A 23,427-nucleotide genomic window follows, 5' to 3' on the forward strand; every position below is an offset into this window, starting at 1 on the left:
AGGCCTTGCAAAGCCATCATGGGGTGCTGGGAAAAAATGCTCATTTAAGTCAGCTGCAGGGCAATTTCCAGTAAATGGCATATACCACTACAGAGAATAATGAAGAATCTGCAAATACACTTGCAGCTCTAGGCACATCTGGAATATCTTTTTTGTTTCTGCTCTATCTGTACAGATATTTTGCACTTTTTTCTTCCATCAAGAAGACAAACATCTTGTAAAAAGTAATACACCTTTTGTTTATTATTACAGAAGGTCTTATTCAGCGCATGGTTTTTATTGATGTCACACAGGCCTTGCAAAGCAAGCCATCATGGGGTGCTGGGAAAAAATGCTCATTTAAATCAGCTGCAGGGCAATTTCCAGCAAATGGCATATAGCACTACAGAGAATAATGAAGAACCTGCAAATACAGCCTGAAAATGGAGTCTGTTTTAATTTTCTTAATAGTTATATTTTGCAAAACCATATCAGAAAAAATATTGTGAACAGCTCCATACTGGCAGCATTCGTGCAAGTTGCATGAAGAGTTAGTCTGGTAGATCTGACCAGTGTTAGATCGGTACTAAACGTTTTACTTTAGTATCAATACCAGTTTCGTACCTCAGTACCAGTACCAAAATGGTTCTGAGGAAAATAACGGGCAATTTCAAACCTACTTACTCCAGTTTCCCTGTTGTACAAGGCATCCCTATCTTTTTGAAAGCATGAGTTGCGCAACCATTGAAGCAATGGGGTGGGATTGTGGGGATTCCTCTGTGAAGTCTTGATCATGTTGAAGCAATAAGGTGGGGCTCCATGCAAATCTAAATAATAAAGTCCCCTGTCAAGTCCTGTTTGCGTCAAAGCAACATTTCTCTTTTAAGTTCCAATTCCAACAAGGATGGAAGCCAATGAAATCCTGAACTCGTCTAAACAATGTTGGTGCATTCCGTGTGAATTGCTGATTGCTTCGGAGCCTGTTATGTCCACAGAACAGACATTATTTCCATGTGTACACTTTTGTATGTCAAGGGAATGTGTAGGGGAGGACAGACAGGAAAGTTGACGTTGACTTCCAGTACCAAAAATCCCAAATTGCTGGTACCATACCATTTTAAAATTTGGAATTATCAGCACTTTCCCAGTACTGGTAACTGGTATAACCGTGGAACCCTACATCTGATGCTAACATTCTGCGGATTAAAGCTCATTTACCATTATAACAGAAGTCACAGTCTCAGGTTTGCCTACAGTGCCAAGTATACAATGTTATCTGTGTTTAGCTCACAAGCATTTGCACAAAAGCCAACATCTTAACACGAGGTACGAGTTATGACATATCTCACTGAGCCTGTTAAGGCACAATGTGTTGTATTATGGTGCTGCCATCTAGTGGGCAGACTTAGAATTTGTTTTTCTTAGACAATAGCTTACAGAAAATAGTGCTATAAATTGACAGTTCGAAGTTGTTTTGCGAAAAAGGTATAAAGCTTCTGGTATTTGAAACAACTAGATTTGTGGCAAAATAAATATTTTAATAACTGATGATGCTGATTAGTCTTGTTGCTGGTCAAAGTAAAGTATTTAACAGTTGCTTTACATTTTTTAATGGGTTACTGCTGATAAGAAAAATAAATATTGCTTTCTAATATACTTCTTTATGTGTGTAATGAATTTTGATAGACTTCATTATTTTTCATATAAGCAAAGACCTAAACTGCAGCCTCCTTCTCTTATGTTGACATGGAACACTAAGATCGACCTTCACAATTGACAAAAGGATATACGACTTATTATTTTTCCTATATATGTTCATAAAAATAAAATTTGAGAACCTGAATTATTTACTTATCTGTTAAGCTCCTTAAATTGAGTTCACCTACTATACACTGTATTAATGTGCCATTAGGGCTTTAAATTTTATAGCATTTGGGTTTTTTTTTTTTGGATTTTATTGATTTTAATATCAAATAACTTTCCATACAAATAAGTCAAGTTTTACAAGACTTGGTGCAAAACGAATCATTTCTTTTTATGGGGGGATTTGTGGCAGGGAAGCTTGCGGGTAAGGACATAACGGAGGTAGTAGCACATCCTCCGTTCCTGCTGGCTAGGCTCTATAAACTCCCCCATCTTGGCTTTGTACCAGGGGTCTAGCAGGGTCGCCACCCAGTAATTGTTCCTCTCCCTTCTAAAGCTTTGCACCCATGTTGTAGAGGTGTCCCCTGCCCAACACTTCCTGCTGCTCAGCGTTTCCCCACCCCATGAGAAGACAAGAAAAACCTACCCAAAAAAACCCTTGTAGGGGAAAAAATGGAAGAAATCTTGGGAAAGGCAATTCAGAGAGAGATAGCCCTTTTTGATAGGCTGGGCATGCAATGGGTGTCAAAAAAATGGGGTAAATACAATACAGTACGCAGAACAGGACACAAGTAATTTTCTTCACAGATCTAAATGGCCAGTCTATCATTGCCACCACAGGAATACAACAGTAAAAGTACAAGTACAGAGCAAAATGTAAGAGTAGATTATATCACATAAGAGAATTCAGATTTTTTCAAAGTCCCGGAGACTTCAGCCAACAAGCTTCCCCTGACCCCTTCTGGCCATACTACAGCTGAGTCAGTGCTGAGCTGGCCAATCAGATGACAGGACCCATCTACCTGATGACATCACTCTGATACAGGTTCATCTTTGTCTCATCTTTCCACTTTTTGCAGACTTCTGCAGGCTCTTTTAAGTACTTTTTTTCACACACTGGCCATCCTGTGTTTGTGGGTAACTAGTGGTTTGCATCTTGCAGTGTTGCCTGTTTCTGTTCATGATGCCTTCTGTGAATAGTAGGCTCTGACACACACATCTGACACTAATGAAGCAATGAAACACATCCGAGTAATCACAAACACCTGTGACGCCAGTTGTCCCAAAAATTATGTTGCTCTGAAATGGGGGGAAACTATGAATAAAAAGTGTAATTTCTACATGGTGTGAGCGAAATGCATGCAAATATTCTCAAATGTGTCTGCAATGTGTACTTTAGTCACATCTGACTTGTAATTTTAATCTGTGGTGCAGAGAGGTAAATCAAGATAAAATGTGTCTTTGTCCCACTGTATTTGTCTATCCAAGATTAGAGTTTTAGCCACAAAAGTCTCTATTTTTCAGACACACAATGCTTAAACAACACACTTTAAGAAGCAAATCAATTTTTGTCTTTACTAATTCTTTAACAAAGGAAAACTTTACAATTCAAAGTTCCTAACAATTCCAAACTTGCATACAAACTACACAATTTCATTTTTAAGCTGTTTTACTATCTTAAATATCTGAGCTTGACGATCAGCACGTTAATAAAATATACTTGGTTATTAAAAGTTTAAGCTGTGCCATCATTTTTTCTAAAAAAGTTTTAAGAAATAATTAAGAAAATTAAGATCTACTTCCCACCAAAGCGTAAAACATAAGAGTTTAATAAGTTTTTTTTGTTTTTTTTTAAAAAAAGAGAGTAAACCAGGTTTAGAATTAAACTTATAAAAAACACTGGAACTTTACAAGCTTACCAAAGCACCAGCTGCATAAAGCAGTGCTTGATCATTTAGGAAGTCCTTCTTGGCTGTATGGTAGTAACTATATGCCAAATCGTAATGCTGCACCAAGAAGCACAAATCTGCCATTTTCCTAATTTGTAGTTCTGGAGCCTCTGGAGGATATCTACAAAAAAATAAAATAAAACATTTAGAAGAAAAATGAAATGACATCCTCCCTCATAAAACACATGCATGGCAACTTTTGAAAACATAGAGTCAAGCAAAAACCTACTCAACTTCAGGCTTGAGGGCCATATACAAATTACAACTAAACTCTGGGCTTAAAGCTAATCATGTATTATTTAACATACTATGGATTATTTTGTTTACTCCAAAAAAAGGCCCACTTTCTAAAATAATTTGCGACTACTGAAATATTTTGGTAAAGAAATATGTAATTGACGTTAGGCTAATTGATTCAAACTATTAAGACTTTTATTTTATTTTTTTGTCTGATTCATGTTTTACCAGAACTTTACAAATGAGAAACACTGCAACTTCACAAACATTCTAGAAAGCTGAGCTATTTGGCTGTTATGACGTTGCAAAAATGTGACTGTTGACTACAGACACACTTATCAACTGTTAACATGTTCAGCTAATTTTCATTCTTATTACATAATGTTCCACATGGTGTTTAACTGCTTTCTTTTTGCTGAAACAACAAAAAACACTCACCACCATCCCTGCATGCTTTATCTGGACTACATAACTTGAACAAACTGATTAACCAGCAACTATCATTACCCCAAGGAAACAAACTTAATCAGAAGTTACATTTTAAAGGCCACTTATACCAAACAGACAGTAAATTCATGACTTGTTACAATGATACAGGAATGGGAATGCAAGCATTCAGTTATTCTATTGTGGAGTTTGAAGTAACCCTCAAACAATTCATTGCAAACTAAAAAACATTTAAACACACGAGAACGCTAGTGGGGTGAGATTGCCACTTAAAATTAATCTGGCCAGGATGCCTACTGGCTGTTTCCTTATCCTTCATCATTCCACCGAGCACAAGCACAAGGACTGTACTTTTTATCCTTATAGCGGCAGCTTTACACAGCCTGACCAGATATCTTCACAATAATAAAGCAGGTCCTTTACATAGACCACTCAGTTAAGGCAAAGTGTAAACTGCAACATATGACATAAAGTATATATCTTATTTACAGAGAGGAAAATGTGTAAGTACCTCAGATTACAAAAGTTATAACTACACAATTATGTAACAAAAGAAAACAATTGTCTGCTTTAGATAAAACAGTGGTTGAAATGTTCAGACATAATGATATTAATATAACTGGCATGTTAAAAATAACACCAAGGCTTGTACTAAAATATGAAATTGGAAACACAATATGAGAGAAGGATTACAAGCAAATGCCTTAAAACCTTGTTTTTTTTCTCTCTTATACATTCCTTAAATACTTTTGTTGTTCCCTGGAAATTGCTCATAACTGCATTACATAAAATGGCCATAAATCCTGCTCTGTTAGGTGTAAATGCTAGTAGAATGATAATACAGCTCAGGGAAAACTAAAATTGAAGTAAAATGAATATCAAATGCATTTGATTTAATTTGATAGCTTTTTTATGAATGGTCTATTTTAAACTGTAGTAACATGTACTCTGTCAGATGTAAGGTAGGTTAGAAAACAGATAAAAGAAAATTACTTACAACAGGCCTGCTGTGTTTTTCAATTCATTTATGCTTTTTTCTGGTACTTTTCCACCACTAAACCACTTTTTGGTTGCTGAAAGCAATGATCTGCTTATTCCTTTCCGGGATACAAGCTAGAAAAATGGAATAAAATAAATACGTTCAAGAATATATTTTTGTAAACATTCCAAAATGGTATTCTTATTCTTATTCATCTAAAAAATCAATCGTAAATTAAACTATATTCAGGGTTCACTATGCTTTTGCAAATGTAATTTAGAATAACACTGGCATCAAGCTTTCCCATGGCACATACACCTTGCAACATCTGAATTTAAATATCAGAAAGAATTGGGTATTATCTTTTTCTTTATCATCCGAAATTACATTTTAGCATAGGGTTCACAAAGTGTATCACATTTAAAGAATTCAGCTGACAAACATAGAATTAATACAAAATTACACTACACCATATCAGTGATATTATGTTTTTAAAGAAAGAAATTATTTACTTTTGAGAGAAATGCAATGTGACAACATATTAATTTAGCCAACAATGACAAATCAGACAAAAGCAATTTTTTGAGCAGTTAACTAAAGCTTTACAATAAGAAACATAGCCAGTGCTTATGGACACCTGACCATCGCATCTCCATGAGCTTGTTGGACATTTTATTTCAAAACCATGGACATTCATGTAGAGCTGGGCTTCACTTTGCAGCTGTAACTCTTCAGGGAAGGCTTTCAGGTTAGGTACTGATTGTGGATAAGACGACCAGGGCTCTGTACATCTCATCAACTATATCTTTATGGATCAGTCTTTGTGCACAAGGCTCTGTCATGCTGGAACAAACAAAAGACCTTTCCCAAACTACTGCCACAAAATCTATGTGTATTTTGTAGCATTAAAAAGTACCCCTCACTAGAACCAAGGAACCTAGACCAAACCATGAACAGCCCTACACCATTACACACTCATCCCCCACCAGACATTACAATAGGCATTATGCAGTAACCAGGTAGCTTAACCAGGTTGCTTTCTCCTGGCATCTACCAATTCCAGACTCCATCAGATTGTCATATAGTAAAATGTGATTCATCATTCCTGAAAACCCATTTTCTCTGTTCCAGAGTTCAATGGTGCAGTGCTTCTTAGCACATAATGATCTTAGGCTTGTCTGCAGCTGCACGGCCATGGAAACCCATTTCACAAAGCTCCTAACGCACAGTTCTGTTCTGTTGTGATGTTGCTCCGAAGAATGCACCTGACTGCAGAGTGTAAGATGCTTTATATAGTAAAGGGTAGCAGAACCCCGTGACCCTGTAAGTTAGCATATAGTGGGTTGGATAATGAATGGATGGATGGACAGAAACAAATTTTTCTTGGGATCAAAAAAAAAAAAAATATAGACAGTAGTGGGAGAGTTGGTAGAGAGTCAGTTAGAGAAACCATACATGGACTTTGAAAGCATACAGACTTAGGCAGAGTTGTGGCAGATGAAATCTAATGTAAATATATGTAAAGTATTACACATAGGAAGAAAAAATGTTGGGTTTGAATACACAATGGAAAGTCTGAAACTTGAAAGTACACCTTATGAGAAACATTTAGGAGTTGCATTGGTCTCATCACTTTCAACTGCCAGACACTGTTCAGAAGCCATTAAGAAGGCTAACAGAATGTTGCATTATATAGCATCCTGATGTGTAGAGTACAAGTCCAAGGAGGTTATCCTCAAACTTCATAACACACAGGAAAGGCCTTACCTGGAGTATTGTGTGTAGTTTTGGTCTCCAGGTGGCAAAAAAGACATAGAAGCAATAGAAAAGGTAGAGAGAAGAGGGGCTAGGATGATTCTGGGACTGCAGGGGATGAGTTAATCGGAAAATGAAAACAGCTGAGCCTTTTCAGTTTAAGCAAATGGATCTCAAGAGGTGACATGATTGAAGTTTTCAAAATAATGAAAAATTAGAACAGTGAATCAAGACTGTTACATTAAAATGAGTTCAACAAAAACACTGGGACAATGTGCAAATTTTACCTTTATAAGTTTCTAACTAACATTAGGAAGTTTTTCTTCAACCACAGAGCCAAAGACACATGGAATAAGTTACCTAGTAGTGTGGAAGACAGTAGGACTTTAAGGACCTTGAAAACTCTATTTGATGTTATTTTGAAGGAATTAATTGGATAGTACTGGCATGCTTCATTGGGCTAAATAGTCTGTTTTCATTTAAATCTTTTTAATGTTATAATTTTCTGAGCACTGTTTGGAGTTGTGATTGTAAGACATTTGTGCTTAATTATAAAGCATTCAGAATCTGACCCTTTCATATTTAAAAGATCTTCCCAAGATTATACTCATCTCAGTCACTTTGCTCCTCATCTTCTAGTCTTCTTGGCATCCCATTAGTATGCCTCTCCTCCTTCAGGGATTGGGCCACCACTTCCCTTAGCTCTGGATTTAACTCCTTTATATTTATTCTCTAGACTACATTTCTCACTGTTTAAAAATACACAATTCCTCTCTTCAAACTTGGTCTTTCACTACAACAGATTATTATTTATCTCTCATATTTTATTAATAACAAATTAATAACAAGTAAACTGAACGAATAAAATTATATTTTACAGTAACATGTACCATATATACTCGAATATAAGCCGAGTTTTTCAGCACCCAAAATGTGCTGAATAACAGCACCCTCAGCTTATATTCGAGTCAGGACCCGCTGTGAGAGAGCGAGAGAGAGACAGACAGACACACACACACACAGACAGACACACACACACACGCCGCGTGACAGAGAGAGACAGCGAGCGAGTGAGAGAGAGGGCTGGAAGCATAAGGCAGAGAAGGCAGTTAAAGAATGCACTGGGTTTGTTTTTAAAGATTTAAATTAACATATGGTAATTTTATTGGTATTTATTTTGATTACTGAAACTTACCAGTAGCTGCTGCATTTCCCACTCTAGGCTTATACTTGAGTGGGGGTCTGGTCAGTTTCACATTAGTATGGTGTGTCAGTTCAACACCATGAAGTACAAGCTGTTAAAACTGCACTTTGGTTCTATGTATATGAAACACATAGACAGTGATATACAGTGATCCCTCCTTGATCGCGGGGGTTGCGTTCCAGAACCCCCCGCGAAAGGTGAAAATCCGCGAAGTAGAAACCATATGTTTATATGGTTATTTTTTATATTGTCATGCTTGGGTCACAGATTTGCACAGAAACACAGGAGGTTGTAGAGAGACAGGAACTTTATTCAAACACTGCAAACAAACATTTGTTTCTTTTTCAAAAGTTTAAACGTGCTCCATGACAAGACAGAGATGACAATTCCGTCTCACAATTAAAAGAATGCAAACATATCTTCCTCTTCAAAGGAGTGCATGTCAGGAGCAGAGAATGTCAGAGAGAGAGAGAGAGAGAGAGAGAGAGAGAGAGAGAGAGAGAGAGAGAGAAAGAAAAGCAAACAATCAGAAATCAATAGGTGCTTTTTGGGCTTTTAAGTATGCAAAGCACTGTGCGGGAAGCATGTCGCTTGACAAAGCAGCTGCAAGAAAGGGAGCAATGTGAAGGTAGTCTTTCAGCATTTTTTAGACGAGCGTCCATATCCTCTAGGGGTGCAAACAGACCCCCTGCTCACACCCCCTCCGTCAGGAGCAGAGAATGTCAGAGCAAAAGAGAGAGAGAAAAGAAAACAATCAAAAATCAATACGTGCTGTTTGATCTTTTAAGTATGTGAATCACTTTGTGGGAAGCATATAGCGAAACAAAGTAACCACAAGTAAGCCCAGCAAGGAAGGGAGCAATGTGAAGGTAGTCTTTCAGCATTTTTTGAGGAGCAGCCGTATCCTCTAGGGGTGCGAATAGCCCCTGTGCTCACAATATATTTGAGGAGTTTTATTTAATACGTGATACGTGATAGATAGATAGATAGATAGATAGATACTTTATTAATCCCAATGGGAAATTCACATTCTTCAGCAGCAGCATACTGATACAATAAATAATATTAAATTAAAGAATGATAATAATACAGGTGAAAAAACAGACAATAACTATGTATAATGTTAAATATTAACGTTTACCCCCCCTGGTGGAATTAAAGAGTCGCATAGTTTGGGGGAGGAACGATCTCCTCAATCTGTCTGTGGAGCAGGACAGTGACAGCAGTCTGTCACTGAAGCTGCTCTTCTGTCTGGAGATGACATTATTTAGTGGATGCAGTGGATTCTCCATAATTGATAGGAGCCTGCTGAGCGCCCTTCGCTCTGCCACAGATGTTAAAATGTCCAGCTCCATGCCAACAATAGAGCCTGCCTTCCTCACCAGTTTGTCCAGGCGTGAGGCGTCTTTCCTCTTAATGCTGCCTCCCCAGCACACCACTGCGTAGAAGAGGGCGCTTGCCACAACTGTTTGATAGAACATCTGCAGCATCTTATTGCAGATGTTGAAGGAAGCCAGCCTTCTAAGGAAGTATAACCGGCTTTGTCCTTTCTTGCACAGCGCATCAGTATTGGCAGTCCAGTCTAATTTATCATCCAGCTGCACTCCCAGATATTTATAGGTCTGCACCATCTGCACACAGTCACCTTTGATGATCACTGGGTCTATGAGGGGTCTGGGCCTCCTAAAATCCACCACCAGCTCCTTGGTTTTGCTGGTGTTCAGGTGTAGGTGGTTTGAGTCGGACCATTTAACAAAGTCATTGATTAGGTCCCTATACTCCTCCTCCAGCCCATTCCTGATACAGCCCACGATAGCAGTGTCATCAGCGAACTTTTGCACATGGCAGGACTCCGAGTTGTATTGGAAGTCCGATGTATATAGGCTGAACAGGACCGGAGAAAGTACAGTCCCTTGTGGCGCTCCTGTGTTGCTGACCACAATGTCAGACGTGCAGTTCCCAAGACGCACATACTGAGGTCTGTCTTTAAGATAGTCCACGATCCATGCCACTAGGTATGAATCTAATCCCATCTCTGTCAGCTTGTCCCTAAGGAGCAGAGGTTGGATTGTGTTGAAGGCGCTAGAGAAGTCTAGAAACATAATTCTTACAGCACCACTGCCTCTGTCCAAGTGAGAGAGGGATCGATGTAGCATATAGATGATGGCATCTTCCGCTCCCACCTTCTCCTGATATGCAAACTGCAGAGGGTCAAGGGCGTGTTGAACCTGTGGCCTAAGGTGGTGAAGCAGCAGCCTCTCCATGGTCTTCATCACATGTGATGTCAGAGCAACAGGCCGAAAGTCATTCAGCTCACTAGGACGTGATACCTTTGGGACTGGGGTGATACAAGATGTTTTCCAAAGCCTCGGGACTCTCCCCTGTTCCAGGCTCAGGTTGAAGATGCGCTGTAGAGGACCCCCCAGCTCCGATGCACAGACCTTCAGCAGTCGTGGCGATACTCCATCTGGACCCGCTGCTTTGCTGGCACGAAGTCTCCTCAGCTCTCTGCTCACTTGCGCTGTTGTAATTATGGGTGGGGATGTCTTTCCTATGCTAGTATCAGCAGAAGGATGTGTGGAGGGTGCAGTACTCCGAGGTGAGAGTGAGAGTGGGTTAGGGTGGTCAAACCTGTTAAAAAAGTTGTTCATTTGGTTTGCTCTCTTCACGTCTCTCTCAATGGTGGCACCCCGCTTTGAGCTGCAGCCAGTGATGATCTTCATCCCATCCCACACTTCCTTCATGCTGTTATTCTGCAACTTCTGCTCCAGCTTTCTCCTGTACTGCTCCTTCGCCGCCCTGAGTTGGACTCGGAGTTCCTTCTGCACGCGCTTGAGCTCATGCTGATCACCGTCTTTAAAAGCCCTTTTCTTCTGATTCAAAAGGCCCTTGATGTCACTTGTAATCCATGGCTTGTTGTTAGCATAGCAGCGTACTGTTCTTACTGGAACTACAATGTCCATACAGAAGTTGATGTAGTCAGTAGTGCAGTCAACAACTTCCTCAATGTTCTCACTATGAGATCCCTGCAGGATACCCCAGTCTGTAGTTCCAAAACATTCTTTCAGAGTATTCTCAGCCTCCGGAGTCCACTTCCTGAATGATCGTGTGGTTACAGGTAGGACTCTAACTTTTGGTTTATAGTGAGGCTGAAGCAGAACCAGGTTATGATCTGCTTTCCCAAGCGCAGGCAGCGGGGTGGCGCTGTATGCGTCTTTAAAGTTTGCATACAGTAAATCAATAGTCTTATTTCCCCGGGTGTTACAGTGCACATACTGGGAGAATGCAGGTAATGTTTTGTCCAGCGTCACATGGTTAAAGTCTCCAGCGATTAGCACAAGCGCCTCAGGGTGCTGCGTTTGTAACTTAGCAACAGCGGAATGGATGATGTCACTCGCTGACTCCTCGTCTGCCCGAGGAGGAATGTATACAATAACAACAATGACATGTCCAAACTCTCTGGGCAAATAGTAGGGACGTAAACTTACGGCCAACAGTTCGATATCCCTGCAGCAAGTGGAGATTTTGACGTTAACATGTCCAGAGTGACACCACCGTGTATTAACATAGAGAGCTAGTCCTCCTCCTTTGTGCTTACCACAGGTACTTGCATCTCTGTCCGCTCTAACTGTGCTAAACCCGGGTAGCTCCACGTTGGCATCTGGGATGGTGTTATTTAGCCAGGTTTCGCAAAAACACAACAAACTGCATTCTCTGTAGGTCCTTACATTTTTCACCAGCGCAGCCAGTTCGTCGATCTTATTTGAGATTGAGTTTACATTCCCCAGAATCACAGAAGGCACCGAAGGCTTGAAACGCCACTTTCTCGCAAGCCGCTTCTTTTTTAGCTTAGTGCCGGCTCTGCTGCCACGATACCGCCTTCTTACCTCGTCGGGTAAATATGGAACCACACCGGCACTGGCATTTGTTCTCAGCGCCCGAAGTTGAGTACTTGAATAGGCGAGTCTCGGCGTGTTAAAATCCATGCCCACGTTGTAAAAGTAAGTGTGTCCAGGGAAGGAATCCACATAAAATAAAGTAATAGGAGTGATCAATAAATAAACATAGAAAAATAAAAGTAGAAAAGTACACATACATATACAGTCATACACAGAGCTGCTGAAAAGGCTGCCACTCACGGCGGCACCGGATGCACATTGCACGTGCTCCGATTGGGTAGTTTCTCAGCCATCTGCTAATAGCGTCCCTTGTATGAAATCAGCTGGGCAAACCAACTGAGGAAGCATGTACCAGAAATTAAAAGACCCATTGTCCACTGAAACCCACGAACCAGCGAAAAATCCGTGATATATATTTAAATATGCTTACATATAAAATCTGTGATAGAGTGAAGCCGCGAAAGTCGAAGCGTGATATAGCGAGGGATTACTGTAAACAGAAAAGAGTATTAAAACTCCAGTCACACAGGAAACTATAATAAATTGAAAGATTTTCATTAACATTGTTTATAAAAAATGTCCTGGCTATAGGTGCATGGATTATGATATTTACGGCTGATTACAATTTCCTATTTATCTGACCAAATATTTAGCTAATTCTAAAAATGCCTGCCCATCTCAAGATGTTACATTGTCTGAAAGTGACATGTGATAAAATAAAAAATGGTATTTCACTCCATGACTACAACAATGAGAACTACATACAGGCTTGAAGCAATAAATTGTGCAAAATAATTTTTTAGCTATCTTATCTGTGGCACCTCTGCATGAGAACCACCTTTTTCCACCCTCTCAAATGTATGCAGTTTTTAATGTCTGGAAAACATTTGGGATTAAATCACTTAGAGATCTGTACATAGACAACCGTCTTTGCATCCTACAAACGATTACATTCTAAATTTAACTTTCCAGCAACACATTTCTTTCACTATCTACAAATCAGAAACTTTGTTAAATAGAACCAGCCAAATTTTACCTCTATCCCGGAAAAAATATTGATCATCTTGAGGACTCAGACAGCATTTCTGCAATATATAAAACCATTCTACAGTCCCTCCCTTTCAAAGATCCAAGAGGACAATGGGAAAAGGATCTCTCACTCAACATCTCAGAAAAGGAGCAGAAGGTAGCAATGCGGGGAGTTCACTCGAGCTCCATATGTGCAAAGCATACAATTACAGTAATCCCTCCTCGATCACGGGGGTTGAGATCCAGAACCCCACGCGAAAGGTGAAAATCCGTGAAGTAGAAACAATATGTTTATATGGTTATTTTTATATTGTCATGCTTGGGTCACAGATTTGCACAGAAACACAGGAGGTTGCAGAGAGACAGGAACTTTATTCAAACACTGCAAACAAACATTTGTCTCTTTTTCAAAAGTTTAAACTGTGCTCCATGACAAGACAGAGATGACAGTTCTGTCTCACAATTAAAAGAATGCAAACGTATCTTCCTCTTCAAAGGAGTGCGCATCAGGAGCAGAGAATGTCAGAGAGAGAGAGAGAAAAGCAAACAATCAAAAATCAATAGGGCTGTTTGGCTTTTAAGTATGCGAAGCACCGCCAGACAAAGCAGCTGCAAGAAAGGGAGCAATGTGAAAGTAGTCTTTCAGCATTTTTAGACAAGCGTCTGTATTGTCTAGGGGTGCGAACAGCCCCCCTGCTCACACCCCCTCTGTCAGGAGCAGAGAATGTCAGAGCAAGAGAGAGAGAAAAGCAAACAATCAAAAATCAATACGTGCTGTTTGATCTTTTAAGTATGCTAAGCACCGTGCGGGAAGCATATCGCTTGACAAAGCAGCCACATATAAGCCCAGCAAGGAAGGGAGCAATGTGAAGGTAATCTTTAAGCGTTTTTTGAGGAGCGGCCATATCCTCTAGGGGTGCGAACAGCCCCCGTGCTCACAATATATTTGAGGAATTTTATTTAATACGCGCTCTGGTTGGGTAGCTTCTCAGCCATCTGCCAATAGCGACCCTTGTATGAAATCAACTGGGCAAACCAATTGAGGAAGCATGTACCAGAAATTAAAAGACCCATTGTCCGCAGAAATCCGTGAACCAGCAAAAAATCCGCAATATATATTTAAATATGCTTACATATAAAATCCGCGATAGAGTGAAGCTGCGAAAGTCGAAGTGCGATATAGAGAGGGATTACTGTATTCAACTCAAAATTATATATTGAGCGCATCTGTCAAGCTTAAAATTGTCAAAAATGTTTCCAGGGCAAGATCCAACCTGCAAACGCTGTAATCAAGCTTCAGCCTCACTAGGCAAACATATTTTGGGCCTGTGTCAAATTAACATCATTCTGGACCAAAATCTTTACATGCCTCAATAATATTTTAGAATAAGCCTTCAAAGCGCACTGGGGAAGCAGATTCTCCCATATTTTATTTTTTTTTAATCTTTTTTGTTTTTTTTTCTTCTCCATTTATCTTTATTCACTTATTAATTTATCTGTTTACTTATTTTTAATAGCATGAAGTTTTACTGTACTGGCTTAGCTCTCTTTCTAAAGGGTTGGGGTTGATTTGTTTTCGATCTTATTTTTGTAAAAATTGATTTATTTGCATGAAATGTTGTGTGATTTCAATAAAATAAATAAAGAAAGAAAGAATTTTTTTGCTATCCATAATCATGCCTGCTTAATCCAGTTCATGGCTGCAGATCACCAGGGCCAACTAAAGCTTTTCAGTTTAGTCTGTAGTGTTCAAATGTCTGATCTAATTGAGTCACATTTTTCTCAGACCACAATCTGGGAGAGATTAACAGTACTGCAGTTCTGTGTAGTTCATCTGAAAGCAAACTGAAATAAAAAAAATCAGCAGCTTACTGCATGACACCTAATTGTGATTTCTGGTGTCGTATTGTGTGTCCTGCTTAGAAATGTTTACTACTACTTAATTTAAATTCAGGTTCAAGGGGTTACAGAGCCTATCCTGTTAGAAAGACAGGAACCAATCCTAAGCATTTATATAAAAAAATTACCCAAGATTCTTATTACTAGTATGTACAAAAACAAATGTTTCAGACAGGGTAAACACAAGGACTGTACACAGGGTTAACATGTCCGTAAGTAATTCCTTAATTTGAAAAAAAACAGACAGAAAAGGTTAGTGCAAATGTAAACAATATATGGAAAGTTCTTTCTCACCTGATCATTAAGCTGCCGGATGGTCTTTTCAATATGCGGAAGCAGTCCCCTGAACGTGAATTCATGAATGAACTGCCGTATCCGGTCATGATCACTAAGTGTTAAACAAGCACCATGACTTGTGGAGGTATTTGTTTTTTTTCCATCAGGTATATGCATGTTGGACTTTAAGGTGTCGAGATTTCCACCCGGATCACTGGGATGGTCAAGTTGCAGGGGATGCATCTTAAAATTGTTGGGAATGCCATCAGCTACAAAAACAAACAAAGAAATAAATAAACCGATAACTTTTATATATTACATCATAAACTTCAACTAAATAAAAAACAATGACATGGAATATAACAATACCAATCAAATAAAATGACTAAAATACAGTATGTATGTATTATTAGATATTATCTGCTTTCTTAAAACAACTTTTTAAGACAAATTAAACACACTTGGTTCTTTAATGGTAGGAATAAAGTAAAACCAGTGTTTTTGCAACATGCCTGTGTATCGATGTTGATAACTATAAAATAAACTTAAAACCAGCAAATAGATTTGTTTGTAAAAATAATATTTAGCACTTGGCTAAGTTAAAAGACCATTTTGATGGAATTAGTTGGAACAATAATGTAATAATAATAATGAGAACAGCTGTCATTATTTCCCCAACAGTCAAGCAGTAAGAATACTAACCTCCTTCCTTACAGTTACTCAAAAAAGTAGTCTGTGTCTTAATAAACCTTCGTAACTCACCAAAAGCAACACTTAACCTAGAGTCCCCATGGTCGAGTGTAGCACTGATAAGTTCAGCCACATTTTAGCAAAACAGAGTAGAAGAATAAACTGTTAAGTCCTGTTTTAAGCAGATAAGGAAAACCACTTCACCCTATTATTTGGTAAGAAATTGACATTCAAAAGATGGAAGCTAGGCAAAAGCAAGTGAAGTGTTTGTGTCTGAGAAGCCCACCAGCAATGCTGCTTTGCTTCATAGCCCCTAAAAATCAGAGCAAAACATCAACTGTTACTCTCAAAAGTCTGCAGTGCTCTTTGGCTGAAACTGGACTGAAGGTGCGTGGGTCAACAATTTCAAAAGCTGTACATAAAATAGGCCTCTATGGGAGAGTAGCAAGAAAGATGCCATTCCTTAAGAATGTCAACATAAAGACTCATATAGATCTACCTGAACTATGTAGAATAACTTCTCAACTGTAACCCTCCACCTGTATCCTTGACCCAATACCCACAGGCTTTTTCACAGAAGTCTCTGTTGTGCTAATTGATAGTCTACTTGACAAAGTGAAATCATCATTAGATACGGGGGTCTTCCATGACTGTCTGAAGACTGCAGTTGTCAAACTCCTGCTCAAGAAAAATAATCTCGACTCCTCTGTTTTTGATAATTTCAGACCAATATCTAACCTGTCTTTTAAAAGTAAAATTCTAGAAAAGGCAGTCATATTGCAGCTAAATAACTACTTGAATAAACATTCTATTCTTGACAAGTTTCAGTCAGGTTTTAGACCAAATCACAGTACAGAAACTGCACTGGTTAAAGTTCTAAATGACTTGCGGGTTAATGTGGACAGAGGCCGTATATCTGTTTTTTTTCTCTTAGACTTAAGTGCAGCATTTGACACCACTGTTCACAGTATTCTTATAAATCACCTTAGTCAATGGGTGGGCCTCTCTAGCAACATCTTAATTTGGTTTCAGTCTTACTTAGCGGGTAGAAAATTCTTTTGTTAGTTGTGGTGATTATACCTCATTAAATTTAGAATAATTTACCAAAAGAAATTCACCAGGCTAATATTGCAGAACAATTTAAATAGCTGCTTAAAACACATTATTTTAAAATGGCTTTTTCTTAGCTACATTTTAGTTGTATCCCTATTACACTATATGGGCATTGAATTATTATTTTTCTCTGGTTTCTGAAATTCCCTAATAATCCTCACTATTATCAGTTGTCTTTTCCGGTTCTTCTGTGGTGACAATCTGCTCCACCACCCCCTGATCAAGGTACTATGCTACCCCCTGTGTTTATGGATTCAATGGTGGGTGTCCCAGATGTCCATATGCCCATTATCATTGATTTCTTCCATGTGAAGCCTGAAAACTGTAAGGACTGCTTTAGAACATTTATGCAAGTTAGAATGCCCACTTGGGGCTCGGCAGTCTTTTGGCCTTGGAACCCCTGCAGAATTGTTTTTTTTTTTTTCCTCCAGCCTAACTGGAGGTTTTTGGTTTTTTTAATGTTTTTTCTGTCCTCCTGGCTATTCAACTTTATCTTTTTCTTTGTTACACAATGTATAATATTATTGCCTAATTTGTTTGTTTATGTTTTATATTAACTTCCTTTTATTTCATTTTATAAAGCACTTTGAGGTACATTGTTTGTATGAAAACATGCTATATAAATAAATGCTGTTGTTGTATAGCATTTGCTACAAAGCATGAGAAACACCCAGTTAAGATGAGGGAAAATATTTTATGGTTTGATGAGTCCAAAATAGAACTTTTTGGCCGTACTACAAACAGGTATGTGTGGTATAAAACTAACACTGCCCATGCCTCATGAAACACCATATCTACAGTGAAATATGTGGGGGCAGAATCATGCTATAGGGATGCTTTTCATGTGCTGGGACTGGGAATCTTGTCTGGGCTTATGGGACAATGGATAGGAAAAAAAAACTGTATAGTATTGCAAGAGAGCTTGTTCCAGTCTGCTATAAACCCACGGCTCAGGAGAAGATTCATCTTTCAAAGAGACAATGACTGTAAGCATAATACTAAAGCCATACTGGAATGGCTCAAAAACAGATACAGTAGCAAGTGTTTTGGAATGGCCAAGTCAAAGCCCTGATAGTAACCCTATTGAGAATATGTGGCACTATTTAAAAACTGCTGTCCAGATGTGCCATCACACCAACCTAAAGAATCTCTACAAATTCTGCCAGGAAGAATCCCTCCTGAACAATGTGCAAAACTGGTACATACCCCAAAAGAATGAAGACTGTTATTGCAGCAAAAGTGTTCTCGACAAAGTGTTAATGCGTAGGACTTGAATACTTACGCACACACTAATTTTGGAGTTTTTCTTCATTAGCTAAATATGTATAGAAAATAGTTTTACTTTGACTTTGGAAATGTATTGTAACAGCATAAGAGTGCACATTAAAAATACTGAAAAGATAAATATGTGTACATATTTGTCAGGCAGAAAATGATACTTTGAAAGGGACTGAATACTTTTAAAAATGATACTTTGAAAGGGATTGAATACTTTCACACTCCACTGTATGGTCGCAAGAATTAAAAATGCAAAATAACTGTGGCAAGATCCCTAATTTATTGATCAAAAATACTCCTGAAGTGGTAGGGACATACTTTAAAATATTCTGCATTCTAAGTATTGTGTATCATAAGATAGGTTAAGCAGAAGAATCATGTTTAAAAATATAATATTAGACAAAAGGTTTGGACAGGATCTGGCTTCTGGGGTCGACATGGAGTTTCTTGTGCTACTATTTCTTTATGCAGCAATGATCCCTTCTTAGATTGTCGAGAGTACATTCTTCTGTTTAATTAGGTGCTTCTTCAAAAAGTTACAGGAGCAATATAATAATTCTCCCACCGATTCCTAAAGCTTACCAGCAAGGAATTAAATCTGCCTTTCCTCCTTACATTAGCAGTAGAATTTTTCTATTTTTATTCACGCTAACAATGTCAATAATCATTTTTAAACCTGACTCTGACTAGCCATTAATGTGATATAAGCAACACATTTTCAAAACAACTGTAAATTCTGAAACACTGTGACTACAGATGACTGTATTGTCAAAAAATCTGAGAAGATTACATGTTTAAGAGAGACATGACTTGGCTGTTATTTTTTCACAAGAAGTTACTAATCAGGAAAATCCCAGCTCACTTACTATCGTGAATCAAACTGGGGGTTATCCCCTGTGCTTTTTTGTAGTAGTACACTTTCCCATTGGCTCTTTCACGGTTATTTTTTTCTGAATTATATGACCTATTTATATTTCAATGAATTATACTAGGTGATTTTGATATTTATGTTGGCTGATTTCAGTGCATCGTTAGGGCCAATTTTACCGTACTGTTCAGAGGGTTTTGACGAGATGGTTAGTTCCCCACTTATTCATGGACATATTTTAGATTAATTTTGTGACCAGAGTGACACAAAGTGTATAGGATTTGGATTAAATATTTCAGGAAATAAACTAATGTTAACTAAGGTTCAGTTTTGGGTTAGATTAAAAAGAACAATGAATGTAAGCACTGTTATAAATAATAATAGCTTACTCTTGTTTTTCCCTTTTTATAATGGTCTTAAAGTGTGGCAAGCAGAATAAGGAAATGAACTCCAAACCACTAAGTAGCTAGTTCAGTTCTCATCTGTGACCTTTGAGCAATTTGCTCCAACTGTAAAAAAATGTACTGCAATGTATACATACTTGTTAACAGCAAATGCTGGAACAAAGTTACATCTTTTGGTTGACCCTTAATTAGCCAAGATAGCATGATCTGAGCTGACAAGGTCAAGAGGCAGCCACTGAGTCAGATGGAATACTTTTAAAATGTCAGCACATACTGAGACTGGTTTAAAATAGAACCAACAAATCATAAAGTGTACAAAATATATTTTATATATATATATATATATATATATATATATATATATATATATATATATATATATATATATATATATATATATATATGTTTGAGTACAATGAAAACAAATACTCAGTCTATCCCACTATGCTTCTTTTCCAATTACCAATAAGAAACACACCAAACAAACAAACAAACAAAAAAAAAAAAAAAGAGATGGTGCGGATATTTTTTTAAAAATTCGGTTCTAAAACACAGCTTTTGATGAAGCTAAAATTAAGATATAATTTTGAAATTATTCCTCTGATTCTGTTGCTGCAAATTTTAGAAAAGGCCAATTCATGGCACTTACTATTTCTGCATTTACTCAGTGCATTCATTTAATAACTACTTCATTTTGGAGTGAATAATGAGATACACACTTTTCATATCTATTTATTAAAAGAAGAAAACAAAGAAGTACATAATACAAACCTTTTACGGAGAGGTCAAGCATGTCAAGGTCTTGTGCATTTACACTGTTTTCTGCATTCTTGCTGTTCACAATAGCAACCCCATCTTCAAAGAGCTCCTAAACAACACAAGTTTATAATTGTGATTATATTTTGGGTACTGTATTTCAGTTTTGATTTAGAGAGTTGAGTTAATCCTTTCTAGAAATGGGTATACTCTGAAAACCAGATTGTATATTATGTCCAAAAAACAAACTTTGTTATCTTGATGGTGTAAATAATATTGATCTTCAGGTATTAAGCATTATTCCTAAGATGAATTTAAACTCAGAAAAAATAACTATTATATACAGTAGTTCAGTTAATAACATAAATATAACAAAATAAAGACACATTTTATTAGGTCGAAGGATTTGTGCCCTGGGAATTTAAATTCTTATTTTAACTATACTGTACACCCTCCTAAACTTTACTTATACATTGTGTAACAAATCAAAGAATAAAGAAAATAAAATGATATATTTTTCAAAAAATAAAAATTAAAGGAGGAGGGACAAAGTGATTAAGTAGGGAGAACCACAACTTAGTGATAAAAATAAAACCATATTGCTTGCAACAGATATACACTTGCAATAGGAATTTCTTAAAATTATTGAATGGAATGGGATTACTGTTAAAAGATATTATGATAATTACACTTATTAACATATAACCATAACATTTTATACCTACTGCAAAATGCAACATGCTGCTCCTTTTAAACTGCATTTTCAGTGACAATATATTGCAACTCTGTGCTCAGTCTTATGTGTTTCATTGATCACAGCAGTACCTTTTAACTTAGGTAACATTTTACTGTACATGTATTCTGATTCTTTTGGTGACTTGTATTTGGTAACCGGTGTATACCTGGGTGATGTTTGCTGATTCTCTGCAAGTCTGTGTGTTCATTTCTCTAGGTGCTCTGGTTTTCCATACACATCTCAAAGATGTGCCTCCTAGGCTACCTGCTAAATCTAAATTGAACTGGCTATGAAGGAGTTTGGGTGTGTTTGTTCCTCATGAAGAACTGACACCATACCCTGACCCTAAAATTAGATTGTGGCTTTTTGTGAGTAGTTCATGCTTTTATATTATTGATATTTTATGTACAAGTTTTATTAGTTAATATGTTTTATGGGATTTTATTTAGTTTTTATCCTCAATCAACAATAATCCTACAGAATTTCCAGCAAATTTCAAAGTACTGGTAATCTGAAGGACATATTTTGTTCCCCCATGGAGCTTCCAGTGTGTCAAAGAGCACTAGTCTGTCATGGAGCCTCCAGCACGTCTAAGAGTGAGAAGTGGGTAGATTTACATAGAGGGTGAATCCACCTACATTTAACAGTGGCTGAGTGTGAAGTCCTTGAAAACTAATACTTACTTCCAGTGCAGAAAATACAGAAATGCTACATAGTTTAAAAAAATTGGATTTTACTAAACTGTATACCATATAACCCCAACACAATAGTAACATTTTAAAATTGAATCCAATCCTACATATTAACCAATCATAAAATAATAGCCCACATAAATTAAAAATCTAAATGCACTGAGTACTATGAAATACAGAAAAACAAATAATATGAAATGTAATCTAAATTTTACCTGATTAAGTAAGATAGTTTTCTGTAAATACTGACTCCAAGGGTCAGGAATCTGCTCATCTGACCCAACAGATGAAGTTTGAGAATTAATTTTAAGTAAGTAACAACCCTGAGTTCCATATCTTTGCTTCATCTCCTCATAAACAGAATCAGCCCTATACAATTGAGAAAAGATGAATATAAAACAAAGTTTTGCAAATATTAAAATACTACTAAATGAACAATTATATTTAGGTGACATGTATGATTTGATTTCACAAGAAAATCTACATACAAAGTTCTGGATACTTAAATTCAATTATTTCCAAATGAAAAGGTCAATTAGTGGACCATGCTTTATAATAGAAGCAAACTTTTTATTTTTTTTCCTTTGTTTTTCAAATTCCACATAGACAAACTTAGATTGTAATTTAAAATATTCAAGCCAACTGATCTTGGCCATTCAGATTACTATTACTAGTTATTATTTGGTTGATGTATTTCCCAGATGTTGTAAGTCATCTTGGATAAAGGCAATTGCTTTCATTTCTTTTTGTCTTTTTTTCCAGTTGAAGCATAGGCAGGTGAAGTGACTGTTCATAGTTACATAGTGTCAGTAATGGGACTTGAACCCATAACCTCAGGATTTGAAGTCCAAAGCAAGTTTTAACATTAAAATTGCTGAAGCCTACGAAAAAACCTGCAATCCCGGGCCATCTTAAATTCCCTCTCACCTCCTATATCAGTGTCTTTTGTTTTGCAAATCTGTCGATCAGCACTAGCAACAGGCAGCCTGTTATTCTATCCCCCCACCGACACAGCTTTAGTCGTACACAAAGTTCTCCCAGCTCAGGTCTGTTTTTATCTGGGTATGAGGTGCCTTGAATTGTATAGGGTAAATAATATATCATTATTTGGAACACATACATTTCATGTGCGTTCCATGTTTACGATATGTGTAAATGTAGGATGACAGGAAGAAATGTTGAACACATAATTAGAACAGAAACTTTTTTCATGTTCTACTTACTAATAATTGGCCAAATGCTGACGTGAAGTATATAATATGTGACGACTGAAGTCCAAATATCAAATAAACACTTTCACAAAAGACACAAATATAACAAAACAAGTGCGCTAGACCATAGATGGTGCGTCACTTGCTCACAGATTCCTCTAACAAACGCCTCATTATCTGACATCAGAGTCCTTGCATCCATCCATCCTTCTCAGTAACTGGTGCAGACCGTAGTTACCATCATGCCGTGCACTGCAACCGATATCCCTGTGAGATGAAACCATTCCTTCTGGGGACACCAGCAACACCAACACAACCCTCAGCAACCTTAAGGGTCATGTCATGCCAGGTCTCCCACATCACATTAGGACCAGCAGTCACA

The 23,427-nt window shown here is 37.6% G+C and overlaps 1 protein-coding gene across 2 annotated transcripts in view; it reads right to left on the reverse strand.

The window, feature by feature from the left end:
- trappc8 (trafficking protein particle complex subunit 8) overlaps nt 1-23,427 on the reverse strand; it is a 126,779-nt gene that overhangs the window by 58,460 nt on the left and 44,892 nt on the right. For both annotated transcript variants that reach the window (XM_028803465.2, XM_028803464.2), the window contains 5 exons: nt 22,050-22,203; nt 20,422-20,518; nt 15,316-15,566; nt 5,254-5,369; nt 3,543-3,693 (listed from right to left, as the gene is read on the reverse strand). In XM_028803465.2, the coding sequence (XP_028659298.1) occupies nt 3,543-3,693; nt 5,254-5,369; nt 15,316-15,566; nt 20,422-20,518; nt 22,050-22,203 (769 nt within the window). The remainder of the gene's footprint in view (nt 1-3,542; nt 3,694-5,253; nt 5,370-15,315; nt 15,567-20,421; nt 20,519-22,049; nt 22,204-23,427) is intronic.

This window comes from Erpetoichthys calabaricus, chromosome 6, assembly GCF_900747795.2.
Source record: "Erpetoichthys calabaricus chromosome 6, fErpCal1.3, whole genome shotgun sequence".
In the NCBI taxonomy this organism is placed as follows: Eukaryota; Metazoa; Chordata; class Cladistia; order Polypteriformes; family Polypteridae; genus Erpetoichthys; species Erpetoichthys calabaricus.